Raw genomic sequence first — 16,222 nt, 5'->3', positions numbered from 1 at the left:
GTCGGGGCTTGTGTAGAACACTGATGGACCAGACTTGGCCGTGTCTTTATTTTGTGTAGCTTTGTAGCGGTAACCTCGCATGCGATAAATATTGTGAAACATTAACCAGGTTTCCATCCAACCTTTTAATGCGTGTAACGTACATGTCAGATAAAACATTTAATCACAGGCCTGATGGAAACAGATCATTTTTGTCAGTAAACTTGCCAAATGTCAACAAAACAAAATACGCTAGACAAGGTGGGACCTTTTCGTGTCGGTAAAATTAATTACGTGAGAAATGTTGGTGGAAACAATTTTATGCGCAAATATTGATATACTAGCCATCATATCGAAGTAAACTTGGAGTGGTTGTGTGGTCCTCCCACTAAAGTTGTGTGGTCCTCCCACTATGACTCATAGGGAAAGCATGCAGGTATCTTTATGTGTAATACATCATCACACACAGACTTTTATCCACAAGTCAATTTGATGGAAAAACATCTCTGGTGGGAAAATGCTCATATTGTTTTTATACGTTTTTTAGCATATTCACATGAAAATCTGTCACCAGTTGGATGGAAACCTAGCTATAGATACTCTGCTATTATTTGTCATGTAGATTTACAGTATCTCCTGTCCGGTTGCCCAATGGGCAATTGTTTTTGTGAAGCATTGTATACCTGGATGTGAAATAGACTACTGTATCTTCTCTGAACCTTTGTAATTATCTTTGACTGATTCGGTCTTTTTTTGCCTTTTCAGCTGTTTTAGAAGTATTTTTTAGGGGAAATGCAAAGCCTCTTTCAATCAGAAAACAATCAGTGTACCTTTAAATGTTCTGTTACATTTGCCTGACAGTCAAAACTGTGTTGCATTCAAACTGTTACCTTTGTGCATTTAATGTTTGTTCTTTTTAAAACATATTTTTGTACTTAATTTGCGCATGTAAATTATAATTTATTAAACCTTGCTTGCTGAAAATGAACCTGTTTGCTCTGAGTCACCTAAATTGTTCCAGTAACAACGAAGCCAATGAATAGGCATTTCGTGCCATGTGTGTTCATTTTAGAATATGGTAAATGTGTCCAGAACACCAGTCATTGAGGTACATGGCATGCTACGTTTGCGTGTACATGCAAAATGACCTTGACAAAAGGGGCTGCTCCTCTCGATCTGCATATTAAGAGTGACAGGCAGTGCTATAGACGGCCCAGGGCCCACGTGACCGTATGCAGCATCCCCTCCAACTAGGCGTCAATCACACTGATTCGCTCTGGGATTAACACAAAACCCACAATACCTTTAGGCACGGCCCTGTCTGCATTCAGGAGATTTTTAATTGCTAGATACATATGCAAACATTGTCCCTTGGGGTTTATGCATTTTATGATTTTATGTTTAATTAACCCACAAGCAATTTCTTTCCGCACAATTTCCAAAAACCTGTCATGCCTTATCTTCTTCACTTGCGGCTCATTATAAGATCAAACTCTACCCTTGCATTTAAACTGGCAGTGAACAAAAACAGTTGTTATTTTGGTTCTTTTTGGTTCATGGTCTGATTGAGTTTCAGACACTTTCCACTGGAGGTTCTACTGGGCAGTGTTTACTGGCGGAGAACCACAGCCATCCTGAATGACAGCAGCTGGCCTCTCCTAATTGAATGTGAAATCCCATGAAATGCTCTGCCATTGTTCTCAGCAGTAACTGTGGAAACACTACGCTTTTAGGTTGGATTATTAAAAGCCATAAAATCTGACCTGGCTGCACCAATCTTTTCTGTGTTTAACACCTCATGCTTTCCCATTTTGTCCTCAGCCTTTTGTGGCTTCATGCTCTCTAGTATGGTTTATACCTGTTCAGGAATTCTTGACATTTTTATCACTGGGCTTTATCGTTTACATTAGGTTGAATTAATAGTGAATGAATTCCTATCTAGTTTTTGGTTGATTGGTCAATAAAAGTGTAATTTATTCGAATTCACACAGCTTTTTCAGCTATTTATTATAAATCCATCGACATTAGCTGCAGCCGATAGACCAAGAAACTCGTCTAAACGTTCAGACTACTGCTGTGATAATGTCATGACAGACCTCTCTTCATGCACATCAAATAATATTTGCTACAATTACCATGGGATGGCTGATTCATACTCACATGAATTCATCTACATGTTTTTTTTTTGTGTGTGTGCTTCTGATCCGTGAGATAACTGACCTGTCTTTGTTGATTGGACAAAGCTGTGTGGCATTTCCTCCTGCGGAGGCTGACCTACGTCTCCAATTGCAAAAGACACACTGAAACGTTCAGCTCCGACATGTGAAGGGAACGTGTTGCACGTAGATGCAGCGCCTGTCCTGTGGATATTACTGCTTCTCTTCAGACTGTTGACGGCTAAAGTGGTAGCATGTTGATTTCTGAATGTGGGAATGTGCTATATTTCCGCTATACATCATATTGTAGGAATTGAAGGGACAACGTTTAAGCTGCATAGGCCTAGATTGAATTCAATTGCATCACCAAACACCAATATCCCATACTAAACAGCCATCCCATCCCTTCCCCCACCCATCATACCCAGAAAACCGATTGTATATGAGACAAACGATCTACTGTAAAAACACCTTCGCACACCAAAGAGCTCTTAGAAGAGCTTTAATTGACATTCATGTTAAGTAATAGAATGCAGTGATTATAAATATATATATTTTTATCTTCAGAACATAAACAATACACGTAACACTAGGCTGCTATTTTTTTGGGGGGGAGCGAAATATTATGTACAAATATGCCAGTAACACACATAATCATCTCTGCCGTGGAAAGTGTAATCTACATAATCTGGCAGGGCGTAGAAACATGCAGCGGGAGATGTTCAATGCTCTGCCATCCCCAGCAGATGTTCCACAGACTCCACATTGCTATTATTCAGATTCGGGTTTAGAGAGCATGTTAATCACATGTCGAATAGAGAGAGTCAACTAGGAGGTGTGATTGGGAGAGATTCCCCGCAGGGATATGAGAACGGCTGACTCCTGCTGAAAGAAAGAACCGTGTCTCAACCGCAACGGCAGGACCCACTGCCTGACCTTGATTGAGCTTGAATGAGCAGATTCAATGGGTTTCTCCAGGGTCACATGGGTTGGGTCCAGGCAGGAGGCACTTAGGCACTGTAGGATTCAGGTGGTCTGTGATTGGTATGGGGAGAGAAGTGGAGGGGGTTATGAGACAGATCTCTCTTAATTCAGACATTGCCAAAATGGCAATTTCCCCCTAAATAAGATGAATGAGGCGGCTGGTTGAGTGACTGGCTGATTGAACGGATTGAGTTGAGGCTGTAGGGAAATGGAGTTGCCTGGTCCCATCAATGCCTTGGTGGGGAGGGGCAGGTGTACAGGGATGGGGTGTTTGGGTTTCATGCCTGGCCATCTGGAAACTCATTGGAGTGGCTAGATGGGGTAGATGTTGTGGGTATGTTGCAGTCCAACATTATCCTAAGAGGGATACCATCTCCATTAGGGGCAAGATCATCCAAGAGGACAACATTGGTGGTCGTTTGATTAATGTATTCGACATGTAATCAACTACTCATATAGAATTCCCAAATAATGATTATGGAAATGACATCTTAATGTAACACAAGTTAACCAATGGGAACAGTATAACATTTCCAATGCTCTGTTCATGAGTAGCCTAATTGTACATATATCACAACAAATGCATTCGTTTTGGAAAGCAGGCAGAGGCTATTGCGATCTTTCAATATGGGAAGTATATTGCACTGTGAGATATTTTAGTGCTAGATTAGCCAGGCATGTAGCGCCTGTAACATGTGAGGGATGACAAAGAATGTGACCCTCTCAAATGACGGCTATTGGTGGTGGCTCGTAACATATGGTGTCAGGGAACAACAATACTGTTCCCCATTACAGTACTTGAAGCAGCAAGTCAGTGTTGCAATTATTTTGACCTGATTTTAAAGTAGACAGAAATAATGTTGTTACCTAACTAGCCGCTTACCCTCTATTCGAAGACTCAGGACATTGGATACCCCAGAGTTTATGGGAACCGAACACAATAATGAATCGTCTACTTTTTGTTTCTCATCTCCTTATCACTCTAGCAGGTAAGCCATATTCTGAACATGTTGGCTGACTGATAAAATTAGTTTGCCATTTGTGTTCTCCTGTCGGTTATAACTGACCTTTTCCAGGATATTTTAGGTGATTAGTCCTAAACAAAGAATTGGCATGTTTTACAAATCGAGCCATTAGTCGTGAGATAATCAACATCATTTGATCATTTCACATTGATTCTTGGTAATGCTTCATCCATTAGTTAACTATAAGATTTCAAATGTTACATGAGGCACACTCTAGCTAAGCTAGTGCCTGTTGGAAATGTTGTCATTTTTTTTGAAAGCATCCAGCATTAGGCTCTCTTGATTGACAGGGGTGTGTGCACTTCGTTTTTTTAACCTCTATCTATTTGTGCTTGACTTAATGAGCCAGTTGATTCATATAGCATTAAACATTTCTGGACAATTGTACTGTTTTCAATGTCTCAAAACGTCATTCGTGCTTTGCTTCATACTATGTTCTTGCACACGCTAGGCTTCGTTTCAAGGTCAAGCGGAAAATGAAATGAGATACCGCTCTGGCATGGGTCAAATATGTAACGGAAATAGCAGATGTCGAGTCTGAAACACTGTCTGTATTGACTGAGCTCTCATCTCTATCACCTCCAGCATCCCATGATGATAGTATACCACTGGTATATAACAGTGTATGAAATAAGTAGTTAGTCAGGAAGGAAGGAAGGCAGGAAGGAATGAAGGAAGGAAGGCAGGCAGGCAGGCAGGCAGGCAGGCAGGCAGGCAGGGAGGGAGGGAGGGAGGCCACTTAGTACATTTAATACTACTGTATTTGCACGTACATTAACCACTACTTATCAGTCTGCTGGTGCTGTAAACCCACAATCTCTCCATCTCTGCCATGTGAGCCACACATCAAGCTGTCCCTGTGTTCTGTTCTTGTAGGCTCTGCCTGGAGCTCTGAGGATGAAACCCGTCTGGTGAAAACCCTGTTCACTGGCTACAACAAGGTGGTGCGTCCTGTCGCTCACTTCAAGGACCCAGTGGTGGTTACAGTTGGCCTGCAGCTCATTCAACTCATCAGTGTGGTAAGAAAAACGTCACACCATCCCATATCAACCAATATTTATCATGCAATTCACATCACTGCCAACACTATGTTAACTGTAACTTCTGTCAGTCGAAGAGTCGGTTCTGTTTGGCTCACTTATTTTGACTATGGGAGGATTTGAGCCAGCATGGTTTTGTGCTGAGGTTGGAGTTTTAGTTGAAAGTTTTCTCAAGCTAACAAGGGATCAGTCACGTCAGGTGGCAAAAATGTTGAAATAGCTGAGGAGTTGAACAAGTTAGATGTTGCAGTTCTGTTATGGGAACAGTGGAGTGAGTTCTTGCCACAAGTTCTCGTGGATAGCAGTCAGGAGGAGGAATATGTGTTGGAAATAGTGAGGCTTGAACAGGAAATGGCAGTTGACTGGAGGGCTGCATACAGGGGAGGACGTTTGTCTTGCCAGTCAGTCAAAAGGCAGTTGTCTCAGGGGGCGAAGTCTTTCAAGGAGGGTTTTGAGGTATCCCCAGTTTGTGAAGCTAATCGGGTTCAGAAGGGTGCTGATGGCAAACCAGAGAGGGAGGATGATGATGTGTGTGGGGACGTAGAGGAAACATTATTTGCCAAAATAGACTGTGGCTCCCAGGAAATGGTTCTCCCTAGTAAGGAAGTTGATTATTGTGTCTCTAGCTGAGACCTTCTGGGTAGAGATATGTGATATAGTGTGCCCTCTGCAATTTGAGGATGAAGTTAATTCAGGTGTCAATTTAGGATGATGTTCTATGTTGAGTTGATGGACAATGAACAACTAGGTTCTCCTTGTGGGCTGACTAATGATTTGGTTCCCCAAGTGATCTGTTAGATTCAGAGGTTGTCAGCGACTCTTTGTTTCCTTTAGCTGACGCATTCTTTCCCACAGTAGAGGAGGTTGTGTCACATCTGCTCCTGCAACATCCTCTACTGCTCATCCTGTGTCTCCTTGACCTGCCGCCACTCCCCGGGTACTCTCTCCCTCTCCCTCTCCCTCTCCCTCTCCCTCTCTGTGTGTGTGTGTGTGTGTGTGTGTGTGTGTGTGTGTGTGTGTGTGTGTGTGTGTGTGTGTGTGTGTGTGTGTGTGTGTGTGTGTGTGTGTGTGTGTGTGTGTGTGTGTGTGTGTGTGTGTGTGTGTGATTGTATGGGTGGAGACAGGTGTGAGCCGATCCCCACCAGCTGCAACCAGCTCCATAATCAAGACCTCTAAAAATACTCAGCCCTGTGCCACTTCCATGCTGCAAGATCGTAATCTCTGCTCAGTCAGTCTACGTTTCGAGCCGTTTGTTACTAGTCAGATCCTGTTATCCTCTTTTCCTTGCCTGATGCTGTCTTCCTCTCCGCTACAGTTCTGCCCGCTCTGACTCTGGTCCCTGTCTTCAGTCCCACGTCTCGTCATCCTGCTACTCTGTCCTGGATTCCCCACACTACGACTCCCTTTGATTCCCCTCCGGACCCGCTTACCCTGGCTCAACTCCTCTCGCTCCAGCCTCAGCCTCCGCACCTGGTTTCCAGAAACCCACCCGAACTTCCCCTGACCTGCACTCCATCTTCCCCAAGTGTGTCAGTAAATACCTTGATTACTTCGTCCCAGTCTCCTCGTCTGAGTCTGCTCTTGGGTTCCACTCTGCTTAACAGTACGAGCTGGCCAAAGAGATAAACCCAGCAGACTCTGCCAATCTCCACCAAACCCTCATCGGCCAAGGCGCCCTGCTCGAGCAACATGACCAAGCCCTGAAGACCCTTCTGGCGCACGTCAATGAGTTTCACAGAGCCTGTCGGACCTACAGGGCTGACCCTTGTTCCGACTCCTGAGCGTTAATATGGCAACCTCAGAGCTTGCAGAGCCCTTTTGGTACAATGTTCACTATTATTTGAGCAACAGCCCTACTCTTATGCTCGCGAACGGGCCAAGATTTCCTTTCTGATTGGCTGCCACAGTGGAGCAGCGCTTTCCTGGGCCACGGCAATGTGGGAGAGACAGTCCCTCATCTGATTCTCCTGCTCCAGATTCACGGAGGAGATTAAAAAATTGTTCGACCACCCAGTCTGCGTTAAGGATGCTGCTAAATGACTCCTGTCCCTCCATCAAGGCCCTCATAGTGTTGCTGAGATGTCATGTCAGTTTCACACCCTCGTCGCTGAGAGTGGCTGGAATGAGGAGGCCCTTCAGGAGCATTCCGGAATGCGATCACTGAGACCCTCAAGGACGAGTTGGAACCAAGGATGAGCCTGATGGACTTGATGAACTCATCTCTCTCGCTATCCGCATCTACAACCGTCTCCGTCTCCCTCTCCCTCTCCATCTCCGTCTCTCTCTGTGTGTGTGTGTGATTGTATGGGTGGAGACAGGTGTGCTGGAGTCAGAGCAGATCCCCACCAGCTGCAACCTGTTCCATAATCAAGACCTCTATAAATACTCAGCCCTGCCACTTCCACGCTGCCAGATCGTAATCTCTGCTCAGTTAGTCTACGTTTCGAGCCATTTGTTACTAGTCAGATCCTGTTGTGCCTGTTTTCCTTGCCTGATGCTGCTTTCCTCTCCGCTACAGTTCTGCCCGCTCTGACTCTGGTCCCTGTCTCCAGTCCCACGTCTCCTCATCCTGCTACTCTGTCCTGGATTCCCCACACTACTACTCCCTTGAATTCCCCTTCGGACCTGCTTACCCTGTCTCAACCCCAACCCGTCTCACCTCAGCCTCCACACCTGGTTTCCAGCAACCCGCCCGAGCTTCCCCTGACCTGCACTCTATCTTCCCCCAGTGTTTCAATAAATACCTTGGTTTCTTCATCCCAGTCTCCTCATCTGAGTCTGCTCTTGGGTTCCCCTGTTCCACTCTGCATAACAAGTTGTGGTCCCTCTGCCGGTTGACCATGAGGTTGTTTGTCAGGGGTCGATGTTACTGACACATTTTTTTACTACGCTGTGGGAGAGAGGAGATTCTTCCCGTTCATTTCGTGAGGATCTGGTCTGAGTTTTGCAGGGTGATACAGCTGTGTCTTGTAATGAGAATCAGGAGCTTGAAGAAGTGAGTTTGGTGGAAAAGCTAGATCCACCGGTTTTGTCACTTCCTGTTAAAGAGCGGTTGAAAGTTCCTACAGCATGTAGGCCTAGTGTCTCCGGGTTAAGTTGGAGGAAAGTGGGGAGGCTAACGGTTCCCCTTCAGTTCTCCTCCAGCACAGGAGCAAAGAGACATTGGGGAACGCGAATGGTGTTCCTAGTGAGTTTGCTGAAGTTGTGGTCAACGTTCACTTGTCCCTGGTGGTGGGTGCTCTAAGTCTCATATCAGATGGAGATGGTGCTTGTGATCATGGGCCTAGGGAATGGAATAGGTCTCTCCGTTTAGAACTATAGAGGTTACAGGTTGTCCCTTGGTTTGGTCAAGTCAGACTTTTGGCAGGAAGAAATTAGCTGAGTGCAGACCAGTGAATTTGATGGTTTTGGTTGGTCTGGTGAGGTGAGGTTTTCTGGAGCCAAGTTTCATAGTCTTGCAGCTCTGGTGTTTATGGTGTATAGAGTTTGGTCTCTTCAGTTAAATACGTTTTATGGAAAAGAGGGTGGGAATGTATAGAAGTTTAGGACAATTGAGGAAAATATATACTGGTGACTGGTTTTTTCTTTACATTTCTTGATGGGGGACGTGTTATGCAGTAGGTAGTTTAGTGCTAACACACAGTTAGGCACACTCTACCAGGATACACTGTATTTTGTCACCATCTGAACAAATAGTAATCTGCTTGGATTGGCTGACCAAGATGTCAAGAAGGAGAGGTCTCCTGTGTACATACATTGCATATGCTGATTTCTCACTTAGATGCACATCAGGTCAGGTCACTTAAATCAGGTCACACACTAGTTAACTAGGCCTAAGACCCCTAGACTTAGCGAGTGCAACAACATCTGTAGGCTAATTATTGGTTTCGTAACAGTAGAAACTAAAATCAATTCCCTTTCTCTACAGGATGAGGTCAACCAGATTGTCAACAGCAATGTTCGACTGAAACAGGTTTGTTACTGCCGTTTCCTGTATCTACATTGCAATACACAGTAAATATGAGATCAAAATGTTTTCTTTCTGGCTATTTTGTAAGAGTAATTACAAGGAAAATCTAAGTATGGGTAATTATCATACATTTCACCATAATTCTGAAGATAGTGTAAAATCCTTATAAGCCGTTGAATAATGTTCATTTTCACTAAACTGTAATGAAACATTCTCTGAAAAAATCCCTATTGAAATGATCCCTCTCCGAATCCGACTTCAAGTCAAATAATCTATCTGATATTTTCTATTCATGCTCTTTGTACTTTGTACCGTCATTTTCCAGCAATGGAAGGATGTGAACTTGCAATGGAATCCTGAGGATTATGGCGGAATCAAAAAGATAAGAGTGCCCTCCACTGACATTTGGCGTCCTGACCTCGTTCTCTATAACAAGTAAGAATCAGGCCATATTTGCATCAAATGTCTTTCTTTTTACCATTCTCTCACTGATACTTTCCTTGATAGAAGGCCACCAGACAGACCGACTGTGTGTGACTATGTTTTCAAACCACATTACTTCTCCCTCTCTTTTCCCTCTGTGCATAGTGGGTGAGAGCTCAGGTTGCAGCAGGCTAAATCTGGCTTCTATATCACAGGTTCCACCCACACCATATGCTGCGTCTGACACACGGCTGTTTCTCCCTGACAACCAGCTCCTATGCCACAGCAACCTGTACCAGTCTCAGCTCTGGTTGGTTGGCCTGCGATGGCAGGGCCATGCCAAGCCCCAGGCAGTGATGCCCCTCTGCGTTAACATTATTTCCTGCGTTAAACGCCCGTGTTTGTGTGTGCCCACAGTGCTGACGGTGACTTCGCCATCGTTCACGAGACCAAAGTGCTGCTGGAGCACACGGGCATGATCACGTGGAACCCCCCTGCCATCTTCAAGAGCTACTGTGAGATCATCGTGCTGCACTTCCCCTTCGACCTGCAGAACTGCAGCATGAAGCTGGGCACCTGGACCTACGATGGCAACTTGGTTGTTGTCAATCCCGTAACAATCCTCAACATTTTGACATTTTTCCCCGATTGATCCCCTGTGTAACTCCTGTGTTACCCATACACATACAGTCCATTACTGATTTAACACATGATTCTAAAAGCATGACATAATTACCACCAGTCCTGGGAAAATACCAATTAGGTTGATCCCTTCCTGGTCTGTTGCGTCTTCGCAACATCTTTTTATTTACCCGTCTCCACCAGGACAGCGACCGTCCTGACCTGAGTAACTTCATGGAGAGTGGAGAGTGGGTGATGAAGGACTACCGCAGCTGGAAACACTGGGTGTACTATGCCTGCTGCCCAGACACGCCCTACTTGGACATCACCTACCACTTCCTGATGCTGCGGCTCCCCCTCTACTTCATCGTCAACGTCATCATCCCCTGCATGCTCTTCTCATTCCTCACTGGCCTCGTCTTCTATCTGCCCACTGACTCTGGTTGGTGGAGCGTCCCGTCAATCATTTCAGTTCTAAATCCCTTCTATTGGCTGAAGATTAGCGGAAATATATTTTGTCTCCCAATTTCCGCATCATAGCTGCAACGTTGACAGCTTACGTAGTGGTTGTGTAGAACTGTACCTGCATTGGCTGGTACCGACAACAACACACTTGTCCTTCTACAGATGTAGGATCTTAATTTGGCCACTCTTTTGTTACTGAGAATTCTCCTGCGCCGCAGGAAATTCAGATGAGCCTCGTGGTTTACATAAATTCACTGAAAACCTGGACTAACAGGCTGTTATATTAACAGTACTGCACTTATCATGTAGCCTTCTTTTGTCCGGCTAATAGCCTAACCACCAATCAAGCAGCGTTAGGAACTAAACATTCAAATCCCGTTGCTGCAGGATTATTTTTCTACGACAATACTGGTCAAATTAAGATCCTACACCTGTATCTGTCTCTGGGCCTCAGAAGTTACTAGTAGCTACATTAGCTGTGTACCAGTGCTGTGTCTCAGCTAGCGTTTGGTCCTGTTGCCAGTGTGGAGGCCTACCTCATTACCCAGAGTCCCTGTGTGCTGCCATGTCTGCGAACAGGCCTTTCCTTTAATGTATAATGCATCACTGGCTGCCTTGCTCTGATGTGGCTGCTGCTACAGTATGATGCTATGGAGGAGCTGTGATGCCAAATGGAAGCCTTTTAGATTCACGGATTTGACTGAACAGCAACACAAAGTTCACATTCTAGAATCTGTGTGAATGAGGTCTGGGTGTGAATGTGCTCAACTGAAAATAACACACACTTGGAATTCCATTGTCTGTGTGCCTGTGTGTATGTTTGCGTACGTGAGGTTGTTTGTGTATAGGCCCATGTGTATGGAAGGCTAAACGGGACAAAATAAATCACAGATTCCTTTGCGCTATCTTGCTTTTTGTTGTGGTAGGGCAATATTGTTCAAGCACCAATTCACAGAGACTCAGCTTTGAGTTCTTTTTATAAGCAGAATTCCTGCCCATGTTTCAAGTTTTAATGTCAAAAGTACAGTGAAATGCCTTTCTTGACAGCTCTAAACCCAACAATGCAGTAATCAGTATCAATGTAGCACTAAAAATAACATAACGCAGAACAAAAACACATAATAAGAATACCAAGAGAAAGTAATAAGTTATGTACAGGGTCAGTTCCAATACCGTATTTACAATGTGCAGGGGTACTGGAGTGAGAGAGGTAGATATGTATAGGGGTAAGGTGACTAGGCAGCATGATCTTTCAGCCATCCGGGCTGAAAGGGAGGTCGGAGGAGCTCAATTGGATCAGAGGCTACTCCTCCCTGTGGTCAGAATGAGTTGGTGCCCTAAAGGGTGTGATGGCACTGACTATCCAGAGGAACAATGTCACTGCTACCCTCTAACATTATGACCCTCCCATGTCTCTGTGAGTCAGTGTTGCTTCATCACTGTGAATTATGGCACCATGTGTCTCTCTCTCTCTCTCTCTCTCTCTCTCTCTCTCTCTCTCTCTCTCTCTCGCTATTAGTCTCTTTCTCTCTGATCAATTATCACAATGATCACTTCAAACCCTCTTGTAATTAATTAATAGTTGGGGACCAACCAGAGTGGGGATTAGGTGAAGGCAAGACTTGAGACCAAATTACCATCAAACCAGCTCACTTTGACGAGATATTGATTGAATTGGTTTAATTCAGTTGTTAAGGGTGTCACAGCTGAGTTGAGCTGGGGCATTGGTGTAACTGTAATATTTGTTTAAGCCCAGTTATTAACTGCTCTCACAGTGTTTAGCGTTGAATCCATTGTTATGAATCTCAGTGGCCTCCCTACGAGCACATGTTCCGTCTCTGTCATGAGCCTCGTTTTTCCACCGAACTGCTCCAATCCGTCTGTGCGCAGTATGACTGACAGATTATGAAATGTATGACACGTGATAATGGCAGATCATTTGCATGATTGCAAACTTCAATTGCGCCTTCCCCCATAGATGAATTCTGCAGTATGCGTCTGCTTTTGTTGACCTGGTTGTTGTGACCACGTGTGTCCTCAGGTGAGAAGATGACTCTGAGTATCTCTGTGCTGCTGTCTCTGACTGTGTTTCTGCTGGTCATCGTTGAGCTCATCCCCTCCACCTCCAGTGCTGTGCCGCTCATCGGGAAGTACATGCTCTTCACCATGGTCTTCGTCATTGCCTCCATTATCATCACTGTCATCGTCATCAACACCCACCACCGCTCCCCCAGCACTCACACCATGTCCCCCTGGGTTCGCAAGGTGAGCAAAGCTGGCAAATTTCTACCAGTGATTTTACTTTTTTTTTTTAATCTAAAAAATAATTTAGTTAAGAGCTTTTTATAGAATAGTGCTTTACTTACAGGGCTCCCAAGTGGTGCAGCGGTCTAAGGCACTGCATCTCAGAGCCTGCAGCGTCACTACAGTCCCTGGTTTGAATCCAGGCTGTATCACATCCAGCTGTGATTGGGAGTCCCATAGGGTGGCGCACAATTGTCCCAGCGTTGTCCGGGTTTGGCCGGGGTAGGCCGTCATTGTAAATAAGAATTTGTTCTTAACTGACCTGCCTAGTTAAATAAAGGTTAAATAAAAAAATATTTGGACTGTAAATGACATGGCATAGGATGACTTGTGCACTCTGGTTTGTGAATGTTATGAGTGTGTGACAGTTTAGAAATGTATGTATTTTGTATATGTTTGAACAAATTGTTCATGAAACAACATGACAGATCGTGTGGTATCAGCGGAGAACAGCTCATAATAATGTCCGGAACGGCACACATGGAATGACATCAAACACCTGGAAACCATGGAAACCATGTGTTTAGTGTATTTGATACCATTCCACTGATTCCACTCCAGTCATTACCACGAGCACATTCTCCCCAATTAAGGTGCTACCAACCTCCTGTGAGTGATAGTAGAGGTCTCAACATTATTTTTGCCCTGTTAATAAGTGTTGTCCAGTGCTGCCACCTAGTGACAGAAAATAGATGATTGCACTTGTTGACTGTATTACTGCTTTTTAAGCCTACTTTTGTGATTCAGGAGCTAGAAAGTATCTGAATTAATATGTTCTACAATTAGCCTTTTATCTCATTGTATGCATTTTACCAGTCTATTTATTATTGTCTGTTATTACACAAAGTTGTAAAAGCTGCTACTGTCTGTTATCATCTACGCATAGTCACTTTAATAACTAACCAGTGCCCCTGCACATTGAGTCTGTACCGGTACCCCCCTGTATATAGTCTCGCTATTGTTATTTTACTGCTGCTCTTTAATTACTTGTTACTTTTATTTATTATTCTTATCTGTCGTTTTTAAAACTGCATTGTTGGTTAGGGGCTCGTAAGTAAGCATTTCACGGAGCACGCGACTAATAACATTTGATTCATTCATTCCTTTCACATTCTTTGCTTCCTAGATTTTCATTGACACCATTCCCAACCTCATGTTCTTCTCAACAATGAAGCGTCCTGCAAAGGAGAGACAGGATAAAAACATCTACGGCGCTGACTTCGACATCTCAGACATCTCAGGCAAGCCCACCCCTACTGCAGTCACCTACCAGTCCCCCATGACCAAGAACCCCGACGTACGCAGTGCTATCGAGGGGGTGAAATACATCGCTGAGACCATGAAGTCTGATGAGGAGTCCAACAGTGTAAGACTATGGAATACATTGCCATCCTTCCTACAGTTTGTTTCCTTTATTAAAGATCTCCGTTGGCGTGTTTCTTACTGCTCTCCTCTTTTCCCAGGCCGCTGAAGAGTGGAAGTTTGTAGCCATGGTGCTGGATCACATTCTGCTGTGTGTGTTCATGGCGGTGTGTATCATTGGCACCCTAGGAGTGTTCGCGGGCCGTCTCATTGAGCTGAGCATGACACCGTAGCGGTCTGCGGGGTGTCCTGAGTAGGTCCAGATGTTTTTTTAATGGTTTTTTTATTGACCTTATGACCTGACCAGGTAACACTCTGGGCCCTAGTGACTCTTGGCCCTATGACCTTAAAGTCACATGTTGCTGTATGAGGACTGTGCTTTTGACCCTCATACATTCATTATTATTGGGTGGTTTGCAATTACTTCAGATCGCTGGGTGCATGCATGTTTATCTATATTTTCACTCGTGTATTATAGAACAGTTGATCAACATTGACCGTTCTAATCAAGTTTTTGTCATCAAAATATTTGTTGTCTTTACTCAATATGTTTTGTTATATATTTTCATTCATCTTTAATACAGTATTTAAGTAAAATTGATAGGCCTATTTGACACTGGTTGTCTATTTTCTATGTGTCTTTTTTTCGTCTTCATTTAACCAGGTTGGCCAGTTGAGAACAAGTTCTCGTTTACAACTGCGTCCTGGCCAAGATAAAGCAAAGCAGTGTGACACAAACAACACAGAGTTACACATGGTATAAACAAACGTACAGTCAACAACACAATAGAAAAAAATCTATATACAGTGTGTGCAAATGAAGTAAGATTAGTGAGGTAAGGCTAATAAATAGACTGTAGTGGCAAAGTAACTACAATTTATCAATTAAACACTGGTGTGATAGATGTGCAGAAGATGAATGTGCAAGTAGAGATACTGGGGTGCAAAAGAGCAAAAAGAATACAATAAATAACAATACGGTGATGAGGTAGTTGGATGGGCTATTTAAAGATGGGCTATGTACAGGTGCAGTGATCTGTGAGCTGTTCTGACAGCTGATGCTTAAATTTAGTGAGGGAGATATGAGTCTCCAGCTTCAGTGATTTTGGCAATTCGTTCCAGTCATTCTCAGCAGAGAGCATACAGGTTGCAGTGGTAGGTAGTATATGGGGCTTTGGTGACAAAACGGATGGCACTGTGATAGACTGCATCAAATTTGCTGAGTAGAGTGTTGGAGGCTATTTTATAAATGACATCGCTGAAGTCAAGGATCGGTAGGATAGTCAGATTTACAAGGGTATGTTTGGCAGCATGAGTGAAGAAGGCTTTGTTGCGAAATAGGAAGCCGATTCTAGATTTGATTTTGGATTGGAGATGCTTAATGTGAGTCTGGAAGGAGAGTTTACAGTCTAACCAGACACCTAGGTATTTGTAATTGTCCACATATTCTAAGTCAGAACCATCCAGAGTAGTGATGCTGTACGGGCGGGCAGGTGCGGGCAGCAATCGGTTGAAGAGCATGCATTTAGTTTTACTTGCATTTAAGAGCAGTTGGAGGCCACGGAAGGAGAGTTGTATGGCATTGAACCTCATCTGGAGGCTAGTTAACACAGTGTCCAAAGAAGGGCCAGAAGTATACGGAATGGTGTCATCTGTGTAGATGTGGATCAGAGAATCACCAGCAGCAAGAGCGACATCGTTGATATATACAGAGAAAAGAATCATCCCGAGAATTGAACCCTGTGGCACCCCCATAGAGACTGCCAGAGGTCCAGACAACAGGCCCTCCGATTTGACACACTGAACTCTGTCTGATAAGTAGTTGGTGAACCAGGCAAGGAAGTAATTTGAGAAACCAAGGCTGTTGAGTCTGCCGATAAGAATGTGGTGATT

General features: G+C 44.2%; 1 protein-coding gene across 1 annotated transcript; it reads left to right on the top strand.

Moving 5' to 3' along the window:
* The first annotated feature begins 3,818 nt into the window (after window positions 1-3,818).
* LOC112225252 (acetylcholine receptor subunit alpha) lies at window positions 3,819-14,943 on the top strand. The gene is made up of 9 exons (XM_024389020.2): window positions 3,819-4,108; window positions 5,021-5,163; window positions 9,113-9,157; window positions 9,480-9,589; window positions 9,995-10,190; window positions 10,403-10,640; window positions 12,705-12,928; window positions 14,094-14,333; window positions 14,431-14,943. The coding sequence occupies exons 1-9, from the start codon at window positions 4,063-4,065 to the stop codon at window positions 14,560-14,562; spliced, it is 1,374 nt and encodes a 457-aa protein (XP_024244788.1). The 5' UTR covers window positions 3,819-4,062; the 3' UTR covers window positions 14,563-14,943.
* The last annotated feature ends 1,279 nt before the right edge of the window (window positions 14,944-16,222 follow it).

Source organism: Oncorhynchus tshawytscha, linkage group LG26, assembly GCF_018296145.1.
Source record: "Oncorhynchus tshawytscha isolate Ot180627B linkage group LG26, Otsh_v2.0, whole genome shotgun sequence".
In the NCBI taxonomy this organism is placed as follows: Eukaryota; Metazoa; Chordata; class Actinopteri; order Salmoniformes; family Salmonidae; genus Oncorhynchus; species Oncorhynchus tshawytscha.
The sequence above is the reverse complement of the archived record's forward strand: the minus strand, read 5'-3'. Positions and strand labels throughout refer to the sequence as shown.

Bases quoted from the DNA above. Each gene is read 5' to 3' on its own strand.
- LOC112225252 (XM_024389020.2), top strand. From the start codon at position 4,063: ATGAATCGTCTACTTTTTGTTTCTCATCTCCTTATCACTCTAGCAG. The intron at 5,164-9,112 runs GTAAGAAAAACG...CTTTCTCTACAG, and splicing joins TCATTCAACTCATCAGTGTG to GATGAGGTCAACCAGATTGT. The intron at 12,929-14,093 runs GTGAGCAAAGCT...TTTGCTTCCTAG, and splicing joins TGTCCCCCTGGGTTCGCAAG to ATTTTCATTGACACCATTCC.